Source organism: Uloborus diversus, chromosome 3 (genome assembly GCF_026930045.1).
Source record: "Uloborus diversus isolate 005 chromosome 3, Udiv.v.3.1, whole genome shotgun sequence".
Classification (NCBI taxonomy): Eukaryota; Metazoa; Arthropoda; class Arachnida; order Araneae; family Uloboridae; genus Uloborus; species Uloborus diversus.
In genome coordinates, this window is record NC_072733.1 from 172,368,151 (window position 1) to 172,394,902 (window position 26,752).

The window sequence follows — 26,752 nt, forward strand, 5'->3', positions numbered from 1 at the left end:
AGATGATAAAAACCTATCATTCGTTTGAGAAAAGCATACTTTGCAACCACAGTGTAGCAAATTCTAAATTCACTAAAATTCGAGTAAATACACATCTAATGATGTAATCTAGTTATCCTCAACCTGTGGTCCGCAAACAGCTAGTAAAAAATAATCTATATCATTTTTAACAAAATTTATTTAAGAAAACTTTCGGATTCATCTCATTTCACCCTAATAACATTGTCGTAAAAATATTATTTCTATCGCATGTGGTCCGCTTAGGAATCGGAAGGGTACCAAGTGGTCCTGAGTAGTAGTGAAAAGGCTGGGAACCACTGATGTATCGACAATCACCCGAAATACTCACATATAGGAATCGCCTTATGTTTTGCCTTTTGATTTACAAATTTAAATCTCGCCAAATGAATGTCGATAATAACGCCACTTGAAAGTGTTTTAAATGTTAAATCTTGCATTTTAACAATTTTGGGGGGGCTCCAGGTTTTACAAGAACCTGGGCATCACTTTGACAAATCGGGTTCTACGTCCAGCGCGATCACACAGTTCGAAAGTGTCTAAAACGCCACCACTATGTACATTGTACAGCGAGTACATATCAAAAGATTGATGTAAATACAGGAAAGAAACAACTCACCTCGTCATCGCTATCGCTCACCTCCAAGTCCTCTTGTAACGAAGACGAAATACATCTGAAAAAGAAGAGCGCCTTGTTATCAAACTGAACAACAATTATTTTGTGCATTATACTATTCGAGATATTGCCTTAAATTTGTTGAACTAACAACAAAATTCAATGTAACACTTAGGCAGTGAGAAGCAAAGGAATGTAAGTGTCAAAATTAAAAATTTGGAGATGACTTTTACAAATAGTAAGGAAACCTCTCTTCTGTCTTGGAGCAAGAAATGGTACTAGTAGCCTTGGTGGGTGCTGCTGTATAGCATGATTTAGAAAAACAATTCAATGAAAGCCAACCTAGGACGTCATCTTTAAACGCATTTTACTCATAACTTGAAAATGTCCACTTACATCCCTTTACTTCTCACTGCCTCCGTCTTAAATTCAATTTGTAAATTGAAACGTTCCTATTTATCTTTACATGTAACGCTAAAACACTGAATACTTTTCTCAGTCAACTCATATAGATCTTAATTTATATTTTTATTTATTTTAGAAAATAGTAATTACACTTCTAAGAAAAAGCAGTAAAATATTAACTGATATTCGTAATTAACAACGCAAAAAGTTAATGTTAAAAAAGTTGAATTACAGAAGAAAATCAGCATTTAGAAAATGTGTGCCAATTATCGATTTTATCAGACTTAAGCTTAAAACAAAAATGGAAATAAAGCTCAGCATCTTACTTGCTTACCAATCAAATTTGCTCAACTTTGTCCCCAAAACAGGTATTTCAATTTACACCGTATTATATGGATGCATAATTAAAACAATTTTCCTTATGAAAAAAAAATCGATAAAAACACTCATTCTATTGTTTTTCAAAAAAAAAAAAGATACAAACGAATTTAAAAAAAAATCAGTCACGTTTACTTATTATCTAAAAAGAAAATGAAAAAGAAGAATCAGAAGAACACACTTATATCCGTACGGAAGGGAAAATTCAATTATTACCAACAATGAAGTCATCAGACGTAATACGTAAGTTCAGAAATGTAAGCAGTTATTTATAAAGAAGAAGGTCATTAATCGTATGCTTTGAACTCGGAAGCTAAAATAACTATTTGCAGGTAAAAGTTGGACGTTGCCCAAAAAGAAAAATTCAAAAAACAAACAAAAAGAGCGTTAGATTCACATCAGAGACATCCAACATTTCTAGCAAATTAATTACGAAATTAAAAACTTAAATATTTGTGGTCAAAATACATATTTTTAGAGATAAGGAAATAAACTTTAACTGAGAGGCAAATGCAGACTTGTGTTTTAGGGGGTGGGGGCATGATGAAAATACAGAGTGAACAAAAATTTCTGGAACTATTTCGGTCTGAATATGGAGCACCAAATCGGCCAGGAATAAAACGACTAGTAGGGCATTAACAACGTTATTAATCAGTTTCAGAAGTAATGAAAGGAAGTATAATTTCAAATATTTACCTAAACAAATAATTGAAATTGATAAATAAAATTGCTTACGGCGAACGTTTGCATTTTGTTCATAAAGTATTTGAACACAATGAGTAATAACATTTTTCCTAATTTGACGAATGGAACTCCAAATGTTGCGGAATTATCAAATATGCGCACAAACGTACAGTTCATCTAATGGGAAGAGACATTTGGGCATTTAAAAATTGCAATTATGTCTCCACATTTGCCGAATCATCAGACAAACCTTGCCGAATAAGGAGCCTTTTGGTAAGTCCCAGTGATCTCCCGTGACCTCCTGGCTACAACAATATCCGACGTAATGACAAATCCCGCCATAAAAACATATTTTGCAGTCTTCATGATATGCATTCAACTAAAGGCTATTGTACTTAAGAATTCTTTACGCAGGGGGTGCCCATCCCCCCAAGAGCGAGGGTGCATCCCCCCCCCCCAAATACCACAAAGATCCGCTCAAATCGGAAGTTCCCTATAAAGAGAAAAACATCCCTATTTCTCTCCCCCCCCCCCCCCCAGGTGGACACCCCTCCTATACAGATTTAAAAAGTCTCTGTAAAACCATGTTTCTCCAAAGAGCAATTGTTATTTAACGATAACGCAGTTTCCCAAAATACCGGTGAAGAGAGGAAATGCTCTTATTTTCCATGAAATTCCCTTTGAGGACAAACAAATGTCCACTTGGAGCGCTAAGATCCATTACTCCTTGCCTGCATCTCGTGAAGAGCGGATTTGGGAAAAATACAGTTCTCTCCGTCTACGGTTTGACCATTCTCCCCCCCCCTTCAACGTTTCGAAACTTAACGTTCTCCCTGTTGCAGTCAACGGTTGCAAATATCTTTGACCTCTTGCACAGTAATACTGGGTGCAGTAGAAAAAAATATCAGAAATTCTAATCATGGAAAGACGAAGGAAGTAATTCAGCTAAGAGCTTTTTTTTTAGAACTTGATTAAATTAGGCTCAAATAAGGGAACGTCCACTCAAAATATTTACCGAGATGTTTGATATAATGGTTAAAGGAAAAAGGGAGTACGTATCATTAAACACAGGCAATGGTTTTAGTCGCTAACATTTGAATACCTAAATAGGATGTTAGGAAACTCAATGCTTTAGACAAACTTATAGCATTTGTTGCATTCCATAAGAAATAAAACAAAGTTTTTTCTGATTTGTTTAAATGTGCCATGACGAATCCTATGCAGAACAATTTTCAAAATTCACAGAACTGCTGAAAATAATAAATAGAAAAAAGGCTGCCAAAATTCGAAGCAAAGGAAATCGGCATCAAACAGGAAATTATACTAGGGAAGCGAGGGGACACAGGACATGTGCAGCTATAGTTGTACAGTTACCCAGGTAGCATTAACTCATCGGATTTTGCTCGGCCGATCATCAATTCCTCCTAAACTCATCGTGTAATGCACGCTGATATCGTTGCGATCAGAATCCGAGAACGGTTTTCGATGAGCTGTTTTTTATCGGAAAACTATATCGTTACGATCAAATTTTCCGATGAAAATTTGCCGAGCTGCATTTCATCGGAAAAAGAGATCGTAACGATCAAATTTTCCGATGAAAATTTGACGAGCTACATTTTATCGGAAAAAGAGATCGTAACGATCAAATTTTCCGATGAAAATTTGTCGAGCTGCATTTCATCGGAAAAAGAGATCGTAACGATCAAATTTACCGATGAAAATTTTCCGAGCGAAATTTCATCGAAAAACGAAATCGTAACGATCAAATTTTCCGATGAAAATTTGCTGAGCTACATTTCATCGGAAAAAGAGATCTTAACGATCAAATTTTCCGATGAAAATTTGCCGAGCTACATTTCATCGGAAAAAGAGATCGTAACGAACAAATTTTCCGATGAAAATTTGCCGAGTTACATTTTATTTTAAAAAAAGTAGGTCGTTTAAATTTTCCGATAAAAATTTTCCCAATCTAAAATTTTTGGAAATCTTCCAACTGTTAAAATAGGATAAGTTTTATTATTTGAATATCCGACTATTTATCAAACGTAAGTCTATACGGATCAACATTTAGGGTTGAGAATCGGAGGAAAAATGACTGAGACTTTGACTCCGAATCCGACTCCTGGATTTTGGAAGGGTTTACTATAATTTGCTGCAAAATCAATTCAACTTTAACTCCACGATTCCAACGCCGATTACCTCACTGGAATTGCGAACAAAATGAGACTCCGGCTCTTGAATGATTTCTCTCTATCTCCAAAACAATTCCACTCCGTTCAATTTGACTCCCAAAATTACCGACTCCGACTCGGTTTGCGGACAAAATGATTGACTCTGACTCTTCACTAGCTGGCGCCATAAGTATATTCCTTGAATAAAATTCTAACTTTCCGTTCAGAAATCTGTCATAGCCTTGCCACCCGATAGATGGCGCCACAAATGATTTTCGATTTAATACATTATTTTCTACCTTGGAGAGAGTATAACTTGTCTAGTGGTTAGCATATGAATCTCGTATTCCAAAGGTCTAGGGTTCGATTCCCGGCTAGAGCGACTAAGATTGAACTCACGAATCACGCTCATCAAAAGGTGTTAAATTAGAAGTTACTTAAACAAGTAATTAAAAAAATAATGTATATTAAGTAATTGTCCTAAATGACGTCATCCGAAAATACCCCTCCTGAAACTTTTCTTCCCACTGTTAATTTTTTTTTCCTCCAGCTTGTCCCTATATCGTAGTTGTTACTACTTCGCATCGTATTTTCATCCTAAATTCATCGCCTCGGAACGACACTGCTCGTATATTGCTCCAAATTTCATCGTATTTTCATCCAAAATTCATCACCTCGGAACAGCACTGCTCGTATATTGCTCCAAATCTCATCCTATTTTCATCCAAAATTCATCGCCTCGGAACAGCACTGCTCGTAAATTGCTCCAAATCTCATCGGTATAGGGAGCAAAATTCCTCGGATTCCGATGATCGGATTCTACTATTGCCGATGAGACATATTGGGGCAATTTCCGATGAAAACTCATCGGAATCCGATCATCGGCCGATCATCGACCGATCAAAGTTTGATCGGATTTCGATGAACGGCCGATCATCGGCCGATGAGTTAATGCTAATTTCGCATTTCTTCTCCTTCCTTGACTTTCTTGTTGTTTTCTTAATCATCAAGGTTTATTTCAATTATCCTTAAATTTAAAGAACCAAGTCTCATCAGTAGAAGTTGGTAAAGGTTGGATCATCAAGTTGGAAAATTTTGCTAACACTCGTCCGTTAGAGCTACCGCAAAACAAATATACTAGGAAAAGCCCGAATATTTAGTTCTACGCTTACACATGAACCTGGTGAATGATAGCATTCAACTATTTGGATCAACATGTAATGTAGACGACATTGATCTATATTATGTATAAATGACCGCAGAAAACAATTTTAAAAATTTAGGAAAAAGAACAAAACACAAAATCATTACCTCTTAGTGAAAATGCTTCCATGTCTGTCCTAAAGAACGAATTTACTTGCTTCATTAATACCGAAGTTAAGGAGGAAACGGACAAGGAGTGGAACGGAAGTCTTAAGATACATTGTATCAACTTGTTCCGCTGAGGTTTTTACTGAACAGATATCGATAAAACAATCTCAGCCAATCATTGCGCCGTATAACTACAGTTGCAAGTTCTTCATTTTCCCAGAATAGTAATTTGTCTTATTGCCAAACATATAACGAATCAGAGGCAATATCCCCCCCCTCCCCAAGAGTGATGGCGCATCCCCCACGAATGCTACGGTATTCCCCAGAATAAAAGCTCCCCTCCACCAAAAGAAAAAAACAAAGAAGAGATCCATTAAAATCTGTAGGGTTAACAGTCGTTTTGTTTGAAATTTTTCCCGACTTGCCCTCTAAAAACTCAAAAAATTCCCTCTCTATACTTATTTAATTCACATTAAAAATAACTTATGTTGAATTTAAAAGTTAACAATTTTAATTAAGTTTTAATTTATGACTTCACACAAAATGAAATAGCATCGAAACAACATATTCACTCAAGAGCGAGAGTCTCAGAACCCCATCCCTTCCTCTAACATCCCATAACAGCTTTCAACTTCAATTTCGAAACATTTCCAAAGACAGTAGGACTCATTTCTTCGCCTATTATCATCAAAGATGGCAAACATCTTTTTTAGGACATTGGTAATATATGTCGGAGAACATTTTCGACCCCCCCCCCCTTTTCATCAAAGAAAAAATCAGCTAAAATTCATTTTTAAGATTTCAAGATAGAAAAATTTGCATAGTCCCTGAACGCCATCTGTTCCTCCAGTGCCATTAAAGATGGCCTAAAACAGAGAATTTAGAACTTAAATTAAGGAATCAAAGGGAGAGCCATCATCTTGCCCCCATATCATTAAAGATGGCCTATATTTTCGTTTTTCGGAGCTCAATTAATTAAATTTTACGGGCTCCAGAAAGATAGGTCCGTCATTTTAAGATTTCCCGGAGGAGAGGGGAGTAAAGGATATATATTCAATGCATGATGAATTTAAAATCATTTTTTATTTCGTAAATTGATACTTCTTGGTCAGTATTATCAAACTACAAAGAAGATCGAATTCTTCTCAATCACGTCGATATATACAGCCAAAAATCTACCAAAAATTACTTCAAAAAACTATTTGAATCCATGCCTCAAATCAGGGGCGGATTTAGAGGGGAGCCATGGCTCCTCCCAAAACCTTATGAGCGACCTATTGTTCGCGAAACCAAAGAGGGCCTAAATTTGTGTTTTAAGGGGCGTGTTTAGGGCTTTAATTTCGGAGTTTTTCTGGGGGAGAGCCCCTATTACTATGCTCATCTACAAGTGTCACGAAAGGTAACGAAGCATTGCACTTTAAAACTTCGATTTGGAAAATTTTCCTACGACAAGCAGCTGACCCAACCTTTATCCCTTATCCACCCCCCCCCCTCAAAAAAAGCAGATTAAAATAACCTTTTCGGTCCTTCAATCACAACAGTTTCCGGTAACTATTTTACATCAATTTATAAAAAGTTTCCAAGATCCCCGACTGTTTTCTTTTGCCTTATTGATGCAATGTATCTTATCTGTTCTGTCTGTCTCCAAAGACCTATTAACCCTGCGTCGGGGCGCACCTGACCTTAAGCCGCAGAGGCCGGGAAAAGACAATCGTTTCTCCCTCCACTTTCCAAAGGAGCCGCAGCGTCACACCCAGCCATTTACTCTCATATATTTTAAGACCACATACAGCGCCAGCGTCAGTCAGCTGTTGGCCTTGAGAGAGGCCACTAGTCAAGGGATGGAGCGTCCCTTGACTTCGCAGGCCGCCTGAGACCGATTGTGCAACGATTTTGAATGTGAGTTTTTGAAATATATTTTTATTTAAAATAATTTATAATACTCAAATATGTCTGTTCCGAGTGAAGTTCGGCAGTTTCATGATAAATTAGTGTTGTACTTTATCCTGGCTCATTAGGCCAGGTGCGCCCGATCGTGTTCTAATTTCGGTTTGTTTGTATTTTCAGGCATACCATATAGATTTTCTGGTGAAATGGTTAGAAAATACTTTGATCTCTCTCGACCCAATGATGTTGAAAATATGCTGAAGTCTATCCTCGACGATGATGATTCTGAAGATCCAGCTTTGATTGAAGTTTTAGGCCATGAGAGTGACATCGCGTTTCAAGATGAGGTGAAGAAACGCGAGGAAGACTCAGAAACTGAACAGGAAGAGGGGGGGGGGGAGTCTGAAGATGAGAGAGATGATGGGGTTGAGGACTTTTTTCTTGGAAAAGATAAAACAACAAAGTGGTCTAAGAAGCCACCTTCTGCTTTTCGTAGGGCAAGAAGTCACAACATCATAAAAAAAAGCTTCCTGGTGTAAAAGGTGATGCTAAAAATGTTACTACCGTTTTAGTGTTGGGAATCACTTTTTGATTAGGAAATGTTTGAATTGATCGTAAAATTTACCAACCAAAACATAAACTCAATCAAAGATAAATTTGAAAGAGACGTCAAGGAAACAGGCCTAATCGAAATAAAAGCTTTTATTGGTTTGCTATACCGAGCTGGAGCGTACCGTGAAAATCGTCAGAGTTTAGAGGAGCTTTGGGGGAGCGAAGGAGATGGTATTGAAAAATTTGGCTTCGTGATGAAAACGTTTCAAGTTCATCATACGGTGTATTCGTTTTGATGATCTAACAACCCGAGCTAAACGGAAAGAAAAGGATCGGCTTGCCTCAATTCGTCAATTTTTTGAATGGTGCGTTCAGAACCGTCAAAAGAATTACATCCTCGGAGAAAATGTCACAATTGATGATATGCTGCCAGGATTCCGTGGAAGACGTGCATTCCGGCAGTATATACCCTCAAAACCCAACAAATACGGAATAAAGACGTTTGCTCTAACTGATGCTCGTACGGTATATGTCTACAATATGGAAATTTACACAGTAAACAGCGCGAAGGACCATTTTGTATCAGTTACAAGCTCAGTGATGTTGTGAAAATAATGGGCGAGCCACTTTTTGAGACATGACGATACATAACAGCTGACAATTGGTTTACCGAGATAGATCTCGTTAATTATTTGAAAACCAAGAAGATGTCATATGTTGGAACTGTAAAAAAAAACAAACGGCAGTTACCACCCAACTTCGTCAATGTGAAAGAAAGGGCTCAGTACAGCAGCGAGTTGACTTTCAACAACGGAAACACTTTGGTTTCCTACGTACCAAAGAAGTCGAAAAATGTGGTCCTCATTTCCTCGCTTCACAATTATAATGCAATTGACTAGAATACAGGAGAGCAGAAGAAGCCAGATGTTATAACTTTTTCTAACAACACCAAAGCTGGACTGGACACAGCTGATCAAATGTGTAGCACTTTCAATATGAGCAGTAACACTAGACGCTGGCCTATGGTCATATTTTTTACCTGCCTGAATGTGGCTGGCATTAATTCCCAAGTAATTTCAATTGGAAATAATTTGGAACCTCTAAAACGGAGAATATTTCTGAAAACTTTGGCACATCAACTTGTGATTGGACAACTAGCCCGGCAAAGTCTAAATATAAATGGAATGCCGCATCAGTAACAATGTCGTTTAAAAACGTTTTTGCCCCACGAGGAACGTGAAAAAGAAACTCCATCGCCAACTCCCGAACTGCGAAAGTGTGGAATGTGAATGTTCGAGAGTGGATTTATATAGGAGGAACAAACTATGAAACTAAACTATGACTATGAAACTATGATCCAAACTATGAGTGTTTAAGAGGCCATCAACCGATTTGTTTAAAACACGTAAACCCCTTGTGCCAAACTTGTTTTTATGCCGCTGATTTAGGAATATTTGCGTCCACGTCTGGTAACGGCAATGACTGAAGAAGTAGTTAAAAGACTTATAAAAAATGTCAATGTTCATGTGTATATAGTTGTAGCGTGTAAATAGTACCTTCATCTATTAGTAAATGAATAATAACTTTATTCTTTTGTATTCAATTTGTTGTAATTCATTCCCACAGCTCTTAGTAAAGACAAACGGACCAAAATTTTGTATTAGAATTGATCTATGGAAGATGGGAGCTAAAATATGTGAGCGGTCTCTCAGGCTTGGTGCGCCCGATTTTGAATGGCTGACATGTGCTCCCGACACAGGGTTAAGATTTGAATTTCCAAATATTTTCCGCATAGACCTCCATCCTTTCTCTGACGGAACCGAAAACAACATGAAATTGAGTTTTTAAGATTTGTAAGTATAGATATTTTCTTCTTCAAAGCAATAATTAACTTATACAGAATTTTTCGGTATTAAATGTATCTTAAGTTTTCAAAATTCACCCTATTTCGGTTTCTATTCTAAAATTAAAACTTGATGTAGAAACTTAAGGATGTGTAGAGGGCGGTTGTTTTTCGGAAAGATAAAAAATCTTTGAGAGGTGACCTTTAGGAATACCATCTCAAGACTTCAAATGCCCCCCCCCCCCCCCAAAAAAATGCAAGCCTCATTACTCAAGTTTTATTTCATTCATGGTTAATTCACTTATGTCTCCCATTTCATGGGATTTCGCTATAATGTATATTTTGTAAATAGTGACAAGTAAATAGCCCTGAAACAACTCCTTGTTTTTTATTTTCTACTAAACCGCTCCCTTCATATCAACATACTTTGCTTTCTTCATCCCCCCCAAAAAAGGCCTACGCCTGTCCGATTTCCATATTATACTACTACAGCATTATTACAACAGATTGCTCAATCAACTCACATTTTTGATTACATGAGCTAATATACAGCATATTATTGAGAAACGACACAACTGAGTTGGAATTCGAAAGAAAAACTGGGGAGGAGGGGGAGGGAAACAACCGATTTATTTTAAACTTGCTCAATCCAAACTATCTTAATCTGTGAATAATTAAACAATATCGCTAATTCGAAAAAGAAGCAAAAATGAAATCATACATCAAAGGCTATCATAACGAAAATTAATTCCATTATTAAAAATTATTGGGCAGAGTATGAAATATTTACTATCCCTTTTGTAAAATATTAAAAAATAGATTAAGTTGGTTTTGATATTGATACCGAACACCTATGTACCGCTTGATGAGTCTCAAATATTCCTACCTTGAAAGTTTGTATTTCTTCCCACTACGTGGTGTCACAATGTAAAATAGTCTAAAACTTGCAGGACTTGAGGTTATTTCGGTTGGCTTGTTTATTTGTTGGAGTTGGAGGGTATTAAATCACATGACATAAACATCATCGCTAACAGCTGAACATACGAAGTGTCAGATCTGGTAAGCTTGCATCTTTCTTTTTAAATTTCATTAGGATGATTTTTAACATCAACGATGAAATAAATGTTTTAATCGTTATAATATTTTAATTTCTAATATGAATAGTACCTGGAAAAGGTATGGTTTACTTTCTTTTTGACAACCTGCTATGATTAATGAAATGCGCATTAAGATCTCACGTCTTGATCTCTTCCTCATTTAAAATTTACAAAATAAAGACATAATAACAAGAATATTTTTGGGTCAGTTTTTTTAAACATGTTCCTTATTAGCGATTTAGTATTTGTAAATAAAAACAATGAGAAGATTATAGTTTATAAAATATCGTGTAAAATGACGACATCAAACATGGCGACATTAGTGGTTAAATTATTTTTCAGTAAAATGATTATCTCTAATTGTATTCGATTTCTTTTCTTTCTTTTAGTCCTTTGAAAAAGGTATTTTGATTTCATTTCTTTATCATATTATGGAGTTAGTGTCGTTTTTTTTTTTTTTTTTTTTTTTGACCAATGCATTTTTTGTAGTGATTCATACAACCCCACCCTTCAAAGCATTTCACAGAATGGTAAAAAAAGTTTGTAAATGTATATCATAATTTTGACCAAGTTTTAATTAAAGAAAATTTCTTTAATTCTGAAAAGAAATAATTATGCATGCAATAATATGTTCTGCAGAAGCATATTCATAACTTCCATTTTTCCTTTCACATCTTCTTGTTTTGGTACACTTTCATCCAATGGTTCATTGTGTGCACTAATATTAATTAAATTAAACAACATTAGTAGAAAGACTTCGTAGCTCATATCACTGAATGGTATGAATGATAATTTATATTATTGATTTCTATGAAATCTATTAAAAATATATGCCATAAGATAATCAGTAAACTAAAGGCAGGCCCGTCAACCTCCCTCAGAAATTTCAGTACAAACCCTTTTTATTTTTTAAATTTATGTACATTCTGCTACTTATGCAACGACTGCACTGAGCATGTGCTGATCCAGAATTTTTTCAAGGAGGGGGCGAATGATTTTTTTTTACTCACGTCTTATAAAATATCTGATCAAATGCTGGGGGGGGGGGGGGGCTGCCACATAGTTCGTATTTTTTTAAAACTGTTGACATCATATAGCCAAGGACAGGGTGGCAGAAGGTCCCTGTAAATCGATTTTGTACCCATGTCCCTTATAAAAGATATTCTAACATTCGGTTTTTAGAACTTCAGTTTCATAATAAATTCGGGTTAATTTTTCACCCCCCCCCCCCCCCCCGACACGCGTAACATCAGCGAAGGTCGTCTGAAATTGCATGTTTTGGATCTTTAATTTCAAAAAACTAACAAAGGAAAATCTCTGAGAATCCATAAGAATAATATCATCGAAGAACATCTAAAATGTTTTTTTTTTCTCCGAAACTTAAATTTTGAAAGGTTTTCTGGGATAGAGAGTTTCGAACCTCGTTCCTTCCTGTAACGTCATGGCCTACACTTGTGTTTTTAGTACAGTCAAACCTCCATATATCAAACCGCCACATATCAAAATTTTCTACACATCGAAATCCCAGCAAAAATTTACATATCCATTACATAAAAAATTTGTTTCTTTGTATGGAAAAAACTTTCTATATATCGAAAAAAATAGAGACATTTGTAGATTTTTTTTCCACTTTAGACTGTTTCGTAAAAAAAAAAGAAGGTTAGGGGAATATTGTGTTCACTAAAAGTTGTTACAAAACTCCCAAGGAATCTAGAGTTGAGTCGTGTGCAGATAGGGCGTTGTTCGGTTCTGGAGCTCTTAAATCAGGGGTAACCACCTGGGGGGCGAGGGGTCTTGAGAGTCTGCGCCATTGAAATTTCTTTTTTTTTTGGGGGGGGGGGGGGTGTTTGAGGTTCCCTAAAAAAAAGGAAAACCTTTCTTAGGAAGCTCTTGCTTTTTGGGGGGGTCTTCAGGATATTAAAAGGGTTGCGCCCCTTGCTCTTAGGGAGGTGGACACCCCAGCTTAAATTTACTCAAATTTTTTTCAAATCTGAGTTGCAACCAGTAATACAGCAAAATCAGTTTCAAGTTATCCTTATGGTCTGTTGATTATCATTCCTAGTCTTTTTAGCTTCAGTGAAAAATCATTTAAGTGAAGAGGATTGATTTTGTAACTTTTCTCTTGATAACATTGTCAAAACGAAAACCCCTTTGTGTTGTTCAACTGCCGAAGAATGAAGATGTATTAAGGCGCAAAAATGTCATTTCTGGTAAACTTAGTATTTCCGCAGGCAGAGTGCCTGCTATTACGAGAAATCCAAAAGCCAGATTAAAAGTATTGAAACTTAAAGAAAACTTTCACTCATAAACATGAAACGGCATTACAGTTGGCTTTTTTAAGAATCTATGCAGTGCTCATTAAATGTTTCACATTTAATTTTTTAATTATTAACTTTCATTTAACCCACTGCTCGTATAAATTAGACATTGAGTTTCACACAAAAATTAGCTTCAATTCTAAGGTTTTAGGAGATTTTTATGACAAGCAAAGATTATTTTTACAAATTGAAATTTAAAATTTGCTACTCCATTTTATGCAGAGTCCTTTCAAGGAGGAGGAGGGTGATCGCCCCCCGCTCAGGCGAACAGATCTGCTGCAGTTCGCTCAAGACTTTGTTTGTGTAGACTGATTGTGTTGTAAAAGGAACGTATGCGTTTCGTTGAAACAAGCATATCTAATTTCTCTCAGAAAAAATGGAGACTGTAAGTAAATATAAATTTTTTCATGCAATCTTTCATACATTAGGGTAATTGCACCAGTAACAGACAAGGGTCCAGTAACAGACAGTTGTAAGTTTGGAGTTAAATAATAACAATTTTACGCTGGTAAAACTTATGTTGCTGTGACCCATGAATATGGTGCAACAATCTAGTGTTATCAGAGTGAATTTAATGAGCCGGTTGGTATTTACAAGGCAGTAGAAGGTGATGAACAGACAACATGAGGTCTGCCAACGTTTCATGCTCATTTGAATTTAATCCAGTTTTTGATCTAAAAATAAAGAACTTTTGCATATTTTGAAGAGAAAAGAGGAATTTCATTCATTACTCATCCTCTCATGATCCTATCTGTTGCAGGATATCATCAGAATTATGGGTGTCTGTTACTGGGGGGGGGGACATTTTTTTAAATTGAGCAAATAAAAATAGAATTAACTAATTCAGCGGATCCAGAAGCAGCCAAACGTTAGATGATATGTAGTTGCATGAGAGAAAATAGTTTTAAAAATCTAAATGCATTAAAAGGGTAAGAAAATTGAGTTAACCTGAGAGCAATGTCTTAAGCATGTCTGTTACTGGTGCCGTTACCCTAATTCTTAGTAATTGGGTTACAAATTCTTAACATAAATAAAAAATTATTAAATAAAAACAAAAAACCAGTCTGAGTAAAAACCAAAAAAAAAACTAAAAAGATAAATGTATAAGCCCAGTAATTTAGAATGTTATTAAGTACTACTGAATAACTACACCGTTGAAATAGTTTTATAACCATACACAGATAAGACAAATCATAAATTCAAAAGTAGAATAGAAGGATCAACATTCGGGGCCCATTCCTTTCTGATTCAAGGAACCCCGTAAAATTTGAATGAGCCCCGACTGTTGCTCCTTCTATTCTGCTTTTGAACTTATGATTTGTCTTATCTGTGTACGGTTATAAAACTATTTCAACGGTGTAGTTATTCAGTAGTACTTAATAACATTCTAAACTACTGGGCATATACATTTATCTTTAGTTTTTTTGGTTTTTACGCGGTCGGGTTTTTTGTTTTTATTTAATAATTTTTTCATATAGAAATTCAAAAAAAAAAAAAAAAACTAACATGGAGAGTGTCCTGTGACTCATTGCATTGTAGTGTATATATATATATATATATATATATATATGCAGTCATTCAACTGAAATGTGTAAATTTTCATTGATTTAGTATTTATGATAAGACTATACATTTCACAACCTTGTCATTTCATTGAGACAGTTTGTATCATGAGTTTTATTTTGTAACTTGCGGTGGTCTAAACTACTGATAATTAGTCCCTCTAGGGATCTAACTCGGCTTAAAGCTACATGTGCCTGACATTCCGCAAAAATGCACGAACTTAAGTCAACCGCAGCACAGCTAGATATAAACAGCTTGTATAACTCATGATGAAGCGAAATTGGAAATGTCGTCAGTCAAATCTTTCTCGCAAAACTAAAAAATCCTCTCAAGAAAGTACACGTCGCAAAACTCAGTCCCCTGAATCAAGACAAAAACAAATGCAACATATGTTGGGAGATGAAAATCGAATTAGTAGACTTTCTTTCTTTTGGTGCTTATTGCCCGGGTTTATTTTGATGAGGACTACAATCTTAGTGTCTTGCCTTCATTATGCATAATATATTTTTATTACACTACAGAATACATATAAAGAACACATGAAAGAATTTACATCAGAAAGAGGGGAAAGTACATCCTGAGCGAGGGTCTCTTGACCCACCACCTCAAGTGGGAGAAGCAATCGCTTAGACCACTCGGCCATTGAGACCCTAATTAGTAGACTTGGTAAACAAAAAAATTTGAGGCAACGCAAACTACCTGCATTTGTCGCACGCAGGTAGCGTGCAACACCCAACGTGCACCGATCCCAAACTGACAAAATGGCAACTGGTTTTTGAAATGGTACTTTTGATTACTGTCATGTGTTTAGTGACACTCCCAAGGTTAAGACAAATCGATTGACGTTAGAATTACCAAAATTGGCCGAGGCGTGTAGCCTGTAGAACGCCACAAAGGAACATACATACATAAACTGATAAACACATTACCCTCCTTTTGAGCGCACGCGCAGTCGGGTAAAAAGGATTATAAGATGATCAATATATATACATGTAATCAGATTTGACAACATCTTTGTTACTGATTAGATTGGCATTAACAGTTTTATCCTTGCTGTTGACCCCACAGCAAGGAAGTTGTTTTCCCCAATATTTCATTCTTTTGCCAGAAATAATATCCTATCAAATAAAGAAAAAAAGAACATGATTAATTCTGCTGGTGTTGGATTAGGTCAAATGTTGAATTACGAGAAAACAAGTGGATTAGGGGGATTTTTGCATTAATACTATTAGCAAAGATCTAGATAGCAGGGTTTCTGCTACAGTCCAGCAGAGGCATGTGCACTAGTGCTGATCAATTTTTTTTTTTTTAATTTTAAATCTTACCTATGCAGAAAAGATGTTCAATAGTATACAGATTCATGAAAATGTAAAATAAAAATTTAAATTTTATATAAGTTAAGAACTGCCGCAAGAGAGATGAATTTTAGAAATTGAGACTTTTTTGGCAATAAGTAGAGTCAATTGATCAGGGGCAGATGGGGCAGCCGGGCAATAGCCCGGTGGACCGCATTGAATTTTACAATTGAACAGTACAAAAACTAATCCAAAATTTTTGTTTGTTTCTTTTTTTCTTGGTTACAAAACTAAAAATACAAACTTATACTGTGAGTAATAAGATGTTTCTGTGGGCGTAAGATCATTGGCTGATGAAACAACTTTGTTGCTGGATCCAGGGCCTGAGTACTGAATAGTCCGACTATAAATTTCTAAAGTTGTTTTATCCAATCCCAAAATTGTAAAGTTTGAACACAAGGATCCTCAAAAAAATATTTGTCTTTAGGCCCCCTGATATCTTAATTGTCTCTCAGAAATGAGACCGCCAATTTCAATTTAGTGATTTAAAAATTAAAAAAAAAGAAACCTTTTCAGTATTAAAAAATTGAAATAGATAATAATAAATGGAAGGGAGGGAGGAGGTTAAAGAAAATGCAATCTTTGAATATTATTTAGAAACCAGTTTATCATAATTTCCCCAAGGGAAGGCTGCCGAAATGTATGTTTGAAACATGTTTTAACGAAGAAAAAGAATTTTCAGAGCATAGTACAAAATCATGATAAACTTCAGTTTTATTAAAAATGAATAGATAAATAAACATTTTAGCTTAGATTTAGTTAGACATACTTATCAATTTCGAAAAATTGCCGGTCCCCCTAACATGGCCTACAATAGGGTAACGGCACCAGTAACAGACAAGGGTCCAGTAACAGACAGTCATAAGTTAGGATTTAAATAAGAAGAATTTTAGGCATGTAAAACTGATGTTGCTAAGGCCCATGAATGCGGCGCAATCATCTAGTGTTATCAGAGTGAATTTTATGAGCCAGTTGGTATTTACAAGGCAGTGATGGAAGGTTATGAAAGACCACCACGAGGTCAGCTGGTGTTTCATGTTTATTTAAATTTAATAAGGCTTTAGTTCTAAAAATATAGAACTTTTCGCACATTTTGAAGAGAAAGAGGGAATTTCGTTCATTACTCATCCTATCTGTTACTGGGTTTTATCACGTTTTGTGGTGTCTGTTACTAGGGGTCGGAATTTTTTTTCAAAATTGAACAAATAAAAATAGAAGTAACTAATTCAGAGGATCCAGAAGCAGCCAAATGTCAGACGAGATGTAATTGCATGAGAGAAAAATTGTTTAAAAAGTCGAAATACATTACGAGGCTCAGAAAGGGAGTTAAATGTATTCTGCCGCTTTGGCCTCTTACTCCAGTCTTTTTGTTCAAATATGCTTTGTGTTCTTTTAAAATACGGTAAAAAAAAGTTCCGTACATGTTTTTCAGAAGCCATAGTTAATTCATAAATTTTTAGGGGGAGGGGGGCTGACCCCTTGTCCATCCTCTAAAATCCCCTACTGGTTACTGATGCCGTTACCCCTACAGTTTTTGGATTTAAATTTCAAAAATTTCTTGGAGAGTAATGATTCTTGATATATTTTATTTTATTGGTGATATTTAACAATTCATCCAGTAAATAGTGTTAAAATTGCCAATATTGGGAAAATAAGTCTCTGTAAAACACTTTTTTTGCATTGGTTCATGACAAACTATGGGAGAAAATATTTAAAATGTTTCCTTGGTTTTTTAGTTATTCAAAAACATGCATTATTAATTAGATGTAAAAGGAAGTAGTGTGGTGTCCACGTCAAATTTTTTTGTGAAAGTTTGAATGTACTGCAAAAAGTAAAAAGTAATTTTTTTTGCATTCAAGTTTCATTCTAAATAAAATAATAATTTAAGTAAAAAAAAAACACGCTTTTGTAGCAATATGAACTAAAAAATTAAAAGGTAAAATTAAAGGTAAAAAATTACCTTTGGATGTAAAATATGATAAACTAATTGACCAAACAATTAACTTTAATGCGGTGCGCGCTGTTTACATTTTTGCAAGGACATTTTTTTTACATTGAAGTTAATTGTTTAGTCAATTATTTTATCAAACTTAACATCAAAATGTTATTTTTTACTTTTTAGTTCATATTGCTACAAAAGCGTGTTGTTTTAAACTATTATTTTCTTTTTTTTTTTAGTTTTACTTATTTTACGAAAAAATATTTATTCTAACATAATTCGAGATTTCTACATTCGACCCCCCCCCCCCCCCCAAATGACTAAAGGGCTCGGTCAACATTCGAAACGGGAATCTCACGAACTTTCAAAAAGAATAATAATACTCCAAAAGACATAACAGTCAAGCTTGAAAAAGGTTCAACTGCTCTGATAAATTGCCTGTCTAGTAATTGTCTAATACAGTTAGAGCTAATTCATACCAATTATCAATGTATGTGTGGGGAAATTATATTTATATTTCTTTAAAAATTACCGTGAAACGGTACAACTTTGTGCCAAGGGGGCAACAATTGGCCACTGTTGCCATGGCAATGATTTTGCTCTCTAGAGGCCTCTTTTTCGAACTTATGAGCTCCAAAAAAATCACCAGCTAGTGTAACAATTTAGGTAGTCAAAGACGCTTCATCAGAGATTGCCATTGTTTTTGTACACCTTAGATAACTTAGTCGTTCTTAGTGCGTTATTCGACTCACTCATGGAAGAGCCAAAAAGTCTCCTTTGGGCAGACCACTTATACTGCTTTCCAAGATCTGGTAAGTTCAGATTTGCTTTACTAATTTGTCAGTTATGAATTAAGCCGCTTGTTGACTTAAAATATTTCGTAGTTTTCACAAGCTCTCAACATTTATCGAAAATGGGAATGTTGGGGTACAACAATGAGCCACCTATTTTTAACGGTTTTTAGTGCCTTGGAGCTTCATTTTATTCTCTGTAGGAATGCTTTCGTCAAATTTTGTGTTATTTAATCTAAATAATGGCAAGAAAAGACGGAAGAAGGCCTGGGAGTCGCCCTATCGCCTGTACTCATGAGCCCGTACTAGGAGTTTTTGAAGAAGGTGCTGACTGAAATCCGAACCAAATACAAACTGAATTAATTTTTTTTAATTATTTATTTTGATGAGATTTGGAATAAGAAATGTGATTTCGTATTTTAGTTTTTTTTTGATCTCGTTTAAAATTTGTCAGAATTGCGTATTTTCTGAGACCTATGTATAGGTACCTAGCCTTTAGTTGGCGAGATTTTCCTTGTTTTCAAATATTTTCAGATAATAAAGATCGTTACCTACGTTTACTATGTTGAACTTTATTAATCACTCAAAACGACAAGTGATGATTAAGTCTTAAAAAATTGAAAAAAGAAAGAAAGGTAAATTATGGACTAAAAAAATTCTTTATACAGTTTCAAGCAAAGGACAACATGTAGTCTTAGTCAACAATAGGCCAGATCAAGTTTTCACTGCGTTTTCTAGGTTAAAATGAGGTGGCCCATAGTTGTACCCGGTAGGGGTTCAACTGTGGGCTATAGGGAAAAAAATTCTCTTTCCCCTTCTTTTGAATATTTTTTTTTTTAACATTTCATTCGAAAGACAAAATGTCTGGCTAGAATTGCTAAAGTTCTCATATTTCTAAATCAAGTATGTACACAGAATTTTCATTGGAAACATCAAAAAGTGGCAAATAATTAGACCATTTTGTGGTAATCCCCCTTATCTAATATCATAAAATTTTCACGTGATATCGCAGGAAAACAAAACAGTTTCTTTTCTTCAATCAGTGTTGCATATAAGTGTGTTAGCAGAGATTGGCATCAGAGGGGAGCAATTTATTGGTAACGAACTTGTTAAGAGTGTCCCATTTTATGAAAAAAACTTCCTTTACCCAATAGATGGCGCAAAATGTTGCACCCTGGTTGTGACGAAAGCATCATGCTCGTTGTACGTTTTAGCCGCAAACTAGTTTTACAACTAACAGGATTTACGCGACATGCAGAAAAGGGGACAAACCGGAATTTGTGTGGAGGAGATATTGTTCTTCAGAGGAGTCAGTGAGGAATGACTTTCATTGTTCGAAACACACCCCTCAAGTGCCTTCAGGCATTGACAGCGCGAAGGAATCGGAAAAGCAAACAAAACCGCTGCAGAGAAATGAGATGAGAGCATTTTTGCTTCGATTTGAAGTTTAGATCAGAAATGATTTCGTTATACCAAGGGTTCATCTTTCCGCAGAAACTTCGGTAAATTTATCGCAACATATTTTAGAAATGTCTTCTTTTTGGCTATTAAATCTACTAATAAAAGTTGTCAATCTAATGTAGTTTTTCTTTTCTTTTTTTTTTTTTTAAATATTAATCTTTAGAAGCTTTGTTTCCTTCATGCTGCATTTATAGAAATTGCTAAATAGTAATAGAAAAGACTGGAAAGTTTGTTAAATCAGACTTGGACAGTTTAAAAGAAAATTGTCTTTGAAAGGTCACATTTTTTAAATCTTTACGAGGAATTTTACCTTTTGTTCATGACAAAGGTCCACAAAAATTACCATGGAATTACAGAGAAAACTTGGTGGTACGAATCTTTTAAAATTTTGAAGAAGAAAACATAGTTTTTACGGCATTTAACAGGGCCCAGTCGTGCAAAGAGGGGGAGGAACAGCTCCCCCCCCCCCCCGAGATCGATCTTAGTTTTCGCCTAACTTGGAAATAGTCGGGGGGCTACGGGGGAAGAAACTGCAAATTGTGATAAAATTATGAAACTCGGCATGCTTGTAGACATTGCATAAACATAAATTTTACAAAGGGGAGGCATTCCAAAATCCCCCCCCCCTGGCGGCCATTTTTGGTCCAGAACCAAAAACGGCGATTCTTTTTAAATTTTTGTTATTATAATTTTTTTAATCATTGGTTGTGTCATTCCATGGATGTTTATTACATTTTTTATTATTTAAAACTCCAAAAAAATCTAATTACAGAAATAACTTCACAAAAAATGGTTTTTTAAAAATAAAATCAATATTTTTAAATTATGAGTTCTCTGAAGTGAATTTTTCCCCCATAACAGAATTACAGGTTTCTGAATTTGAAGATACATTACATTTGTGTTATATCAAAGTAGGATTCCAGTTATCCAAACTCTAATTGCCCGAACTGTCCAATTATCCGGTCATGATGCCCCTCGTTTTAAATGACTGAGCACGCATAATTGAAACTATTTGAGAAGGGTATAATAGAATAAGGACTTGAAGAAAAAAGAGAGAAAAAAAATTAATTTTCAGACAACATAATTCTAATAGAAAGAAATTTAAAGTTATTTTTAAATTTCTGTTCATTATTATTATCACTATTGTTGCTGTTTTTAATTCTCCGTCACCCAATTGATCATCAGTAAGCTTTTTGTCATTTTATAATTAAAAAAAAAAAACATATATATATATATAGATAAACAAATTCAAGTTTTGGAGCACTGTATCAAAGCTGGTGCTTTTAAAATTAAAGTTTATTAGATCATAGATTTCAACTAACTTTAGTATCTTTACTGAAACTTTGAAGGAGATGATTTTGTGTGTGTGTTATATACAAATATACGTGTACAATATACGAATTTTGTATTAACTTATCCAATTATTTAAGACATTTTTAAACACCCTTTAAACTGTTCCAGACCATTTCTTAACAATATATTACCGTTTCTTGCATAAACAGCTGAATTTTTACCATATTTTTAAAAAAACAGCAGTATTCAAACGATGCACAATATCAATTATCAATGGGAGAGAGAGACATGAAAAAAAACAAAAAAAATCCAGTACGGTACATATACAGTATGCAGAAATAATAAAGCACTACACTGTAATAGTACTATACAGTATTGCTGTGCTATCTTCGATCAGTGGCGGATTTACATTCTTTTCAAGGGGGTGGCGGTTGAAAAACGTGAAAGCCATATTCCTCCCCTCAACTCACTATGTAGGGAGGAGGGAATCAATTGCCCCCTTTTAGCCTGTATTTTAAATTTTAATCACCCCCTATCGCCCCTCACAAACTTATCGCCCCCCTCAAGAGTTAAATCTCCCTTTTGGGGGCTATCACCCCCAGGGTTAGAAACCACTGTTCTAAATCATAGCAAAATGTATCATCATACCAGTATAGTGTAGTCCATGGAAGAAAAAGGTTGGAAGATACATATAGAAATATAAAAATTATTAATGTTCAAAAAAGAGGGGAGGGGCGAGCTTCGGTTTCAAATTAAAAGGTGGGTAATGCTGTCCATCTTCGACTACACTGTCTCAACTTAATTTAAAGCAAATTTGTGGAATGTACTTGATTGAAATTAATAGCGAAAGCTAGTAATTCCTTTAATTCTATATTATTGAATTTCGAAAATGACAGTTACGGAGGGGGCGGTCGTCTCCACCACCCCCCTGGTAAATCCGCCACTGCCTTCGAACCATTTTTTAGAGTTTCAAGCATTCAAGAATTCGTTATCTTGTCACAAATTTTCACTTTTTCCTTCTATCTTCACAAACATAGCATGAAACAGCGTGCTTTGGTGCAGAATATTTCATCACCTTTCATATTTAGAATTTAAAATATTAAAAGAAAATTGTGGAGTTGTTATTTATACACACAAACAAAGCGATGTTTTGACTAGCGCTGGGTGGGAACTAGATCAGTTAGTGATGCTAAAAGGATGAAAGTATATTCACGAAACTAATATTTAGTAGGAAATAGCGAAGCCGTCATTTTGCGCCACGATTCCTTTCCAAAAGTTTTCGTGTTGTGGGTGAGAAATTAGCGTTTGCTCTAACATTCGTTACTCGAGAAAAACTCGCGTTATAGGCATTTGGCGTAAGTTGAATCGCTTTGGAGCGGAAGCCGACTGTATATGAGATATAAATGTTCAATTTTGATTGGGGAAAATGTAAATTATCATACATTTCACGACAGTATATTTTTGAGTATTATAGTTTAAAGTTGGTTGTATTCAAAACGTTGATCAGAATAAAACATGCGTCTTGTTTTGCCACAATGACTTGAGCAGAAAACGGACAACCAAGTTAGAAAAGTTACTTATTGGATTTAGTTCAAGCACATCTCTGCTTCCCAAACGTGATGAAATTTTAACTAAATACTGTTTTTTTTTCCTTTTGTTTTAGCAAGATTAGTGAACTCACCCCCCCCCCCCTTCGATGATGAGTAGTCATTTGATTGTCATCATTTTTATTTGGAGGAGAATGGAATATATACTACGACTACGAGCATTCTTCGGAAGGGCTAGAGAGGTGAAAACCAGGAAAATATGTAGCAAAAAGGGAGATCCAATGGGGTACTCCCCCAAAAATATTTTAAAAATCAATAAAACGATCTATCCTTCCTGGATTTCGTTTCAAAGTTTATTTCAGGTCCGTCATTTGGGAAATCAGGGTGAGGAGGGGCCATTGGAACCCCCTGGATTTTAGAAATATTTTTTTAAAAAATAGTCTTTTTGTTCGTATTTTTTGTTTGTTCCTTTGAATATTAGGCAAATGTTTGGATAGGTAGCCTCTCCCCCGGAATTTTTCCGGAATTGAAGTCTCCAAAACGTATTTGAATCAAGTTTTAGTGATTGGGGGGGGGGGAGAAATGATTGGGGGTAATATGAAGGAAACTTTGGAAATTTAAGTTTCAGAAATAGAATAGTAGATTATCTTTGATGGCAAGGCGAAACGATCGGAGACCCTCACCCGGAATTTTTTTTTTAAATTTAAATCCTGAAAAGGAATGTTTGTACGGTCTTTAATTATGCAAAAGGAATAGAAGGCACTCCTGTGAAATTTTTCCGAAATTGAAAGCTTAAAAATCCATTTCTTTGCTATTTTTAGGGAATGGGATAGGGTTCTAGGAACTTCTCGAAATATTTCCAAAATTAAGTCCTGAAAACGCTACATGACATCTTTCAGGATGAGGGTTGGGGTTAAGAGACTGTCTCACAAAAAAATTCGATATTGAAGTTCCAAAAACGAACTTTCAGACAATTTTAGATAATGTTATAGGAGGTTTTTTTCGACTCTTTCGTGGCAATTTGTAGGGATGCAAGTCCGTAAACCAAAATGTAATAATGCTGAGGGATCATCAGGCTCTTTAAATTCGCCACTACGCTCAAGTATTGATGCTTCTCTAAAATGATTTTTTTTCCTCTACATATTTTAGTTTTTAAACTGTTTAATGATATGTTTTTGAATGTGTTCTCTTATAAGAAATTCTTCGCGACTCCCTTGGAAGTCACAACATGCTGGTTGGGAACCGCTGATCTGGAGCATTAGTAAGCTAGTCAATTAATGGTTAAAATATTTTTTTTCTCAATAAAAGTTGTACTATACACATTCATATCTTTAGCATAAAAATGTTTGTAATTACTTTGGTATAAAGAAAAAAGCTTTAAAACTAGCATTTAACTATGTCATTACTACAGGTAGATCGTGTTTGTCAATTACTGGCGTTGAAGGCATTTTAGATCAATGCATGTAATCGACCAACCTTCAATAACAAACAGCATAAATGGATAGTTATTAAATGCATTTTTTTTCCTTCACTGAGAATAAGCATTGATCAGCATATCTCAGTAAATGAACCTGTAAAATTAAATTTAACTTAGAAAAAGGTGATTCAACATTTTATTTGATAACAATTTGCACCAGTAAGAAAAGTGACTTCCTTGAAAACTTCTAGATGTCTCTGTAAGTATATCGTACGTAACCTTCATAATGATCAAATCAAAACCTTTGTTACAAGTTAGTTCAACTTACTGGCTGATGGTCAGTAACTCGCGGATCACACTATAATACTTCCTGTGCAATTTAAATAAACGCTTATCAATATAATGTTTACTTAATCTGTTACTTTTCCAAGTCTAAAACTTTAAAATTGAGATGAAGATTTACCATTTGCACAAATTTGACATTTTTATGCTTGTATTTGCAATTTATTCCCAGAATTTTAAGCTTTGTCTTAAAATTTTGATACATTCAAATATAAAAACCATTAAACGTTACATAATATACGAAGTACCTACTTTCTAAAAAAGTTTCGTGTCTACAAGGTAATGATTTGAGCCTATTACGCGTACGCACACAATATGTAAAAATCTTTACTTTTCAAGTTCAATTTTTTTTTTTTTTTTTTGAAAGTTCATATATTATCATACATAATACTTTGCTCTTTGTTATAAAGGGCAAATATATGCACAAAGATGTCACACCTGCGCAAATGGATTGAGCAAGGTTTTTTTATTAAATAAGAACTATTTTCAGATCATCTTTGTCCTTCGTTAACATTAGAAAATATTAATTACTTCTTGAAAAATAGTTAAAATCGTTGTTGAAATAAAATATCACGAAATTTTAATGATCTCTGTTGCATCAATTTAGAAAGATATTCATTGCAGATTAGGAAAGATTCTGTGGCGAGCACTCGTAGGCCAACCCTCCACTTCTTGTTCACCCACCTGTTTCTAACAACACGGAAAATACACACGGGGACGTCCTCCCTCCCCCCTTTCTCTTTCCTGGACTACAATCACTGCCGCCTCGAGCGCAAGCTACAAGCACTGACATCCGATACCACTGGCCATCACTTCAGGCACACGCATGGAAAGCCTCCCTTTTTCGCAAAAATCTAGTTCATCTGCAAAACTCACTGATGGCGATATTTGTCCGGCGGGATCCCCACGCGATCACGAACAATTGGTTTTAGAGAAAAAAAAATCTAGACTGATTTATGAAGAATATGAAGGAATGAAACTTGTTACAGAAAGTTTATGGTCCATATGGAATCATTTATTAGCATAAAAATGAGAAAAAAGCCGAGCTATTAATAAAATAGACCTTAATTTCATGTATCCTTACTTATTCGAGTTTTTGATGCCATCTATTGGCACTTTAGGCAACTATAAGATTAGTGGACAGAATCGAGTAAGTTTCAGAACACGTGAGTATTGAAAATTTTTTTAATGATATTTACAAAATATTTCAATTGCAATGCGTCTACATTGTTTCTATGGTTCAGAGAAAAAAATCTCGAATCTCTGTGTTTAGATGATTTTTCATGAATGTGTTTAAGAGAAATATTTCATATTTGACAAAAAGTACTTTTTGATATCATTTTGTGATAAATGTAGGTAACTCAGCAGCAATTTACTTCATGCACGCTGTTTTTTACACATTCATCTGATATAGTAAAAAGTTTCATTGCAATCCGGCGATTAGATTTTTTTTGTCGCTGTTCCCAAAGAGTCAAGTTTAGCATGTTTTTCTACCGGAACAGCCTTAAGAGCTTCAATTTCAAGACTTTCCACAAGAGTTTCTAATATCGTCTAAATTTTTAACTTTGGGAACTTCAAAATATTGCCTAGAAGGAATTCCTCAACCCCATCTTTTCTCCTAACGTTAGCAAAGATGGCTTATACTTGCGTTTTTAAGACTCCAATTTCGAAAATTTTCTGAGGGAATTCTGAGAATCCCCTCTCCCCCAAACATCGCTTATCTTCTAAAAATCATCTAAAAGTGTGTTTTTGGAGCTACAGTTT

General features: G+C 35.1%; 1 protein-coding gene across 1 annotated transcript in view; it reads right to left on the minus strand.

Annotated features, from left to right (window-relative positions):
* LOC129219289 (dentin sialophosphoprotein-like) overlaps positions 1-26,752 on the minus strand; it is a 181,085-nt gene that overhangs the window by 72,828 nt on the left and 81,505 nt on the right. The window contains 1 exon segment of the mRNA XM_054853626.1: positions 638-692. Within this exon segment, the coding sequence (XP_054709601.1) occupies positions 638-692 (55 nt within the window).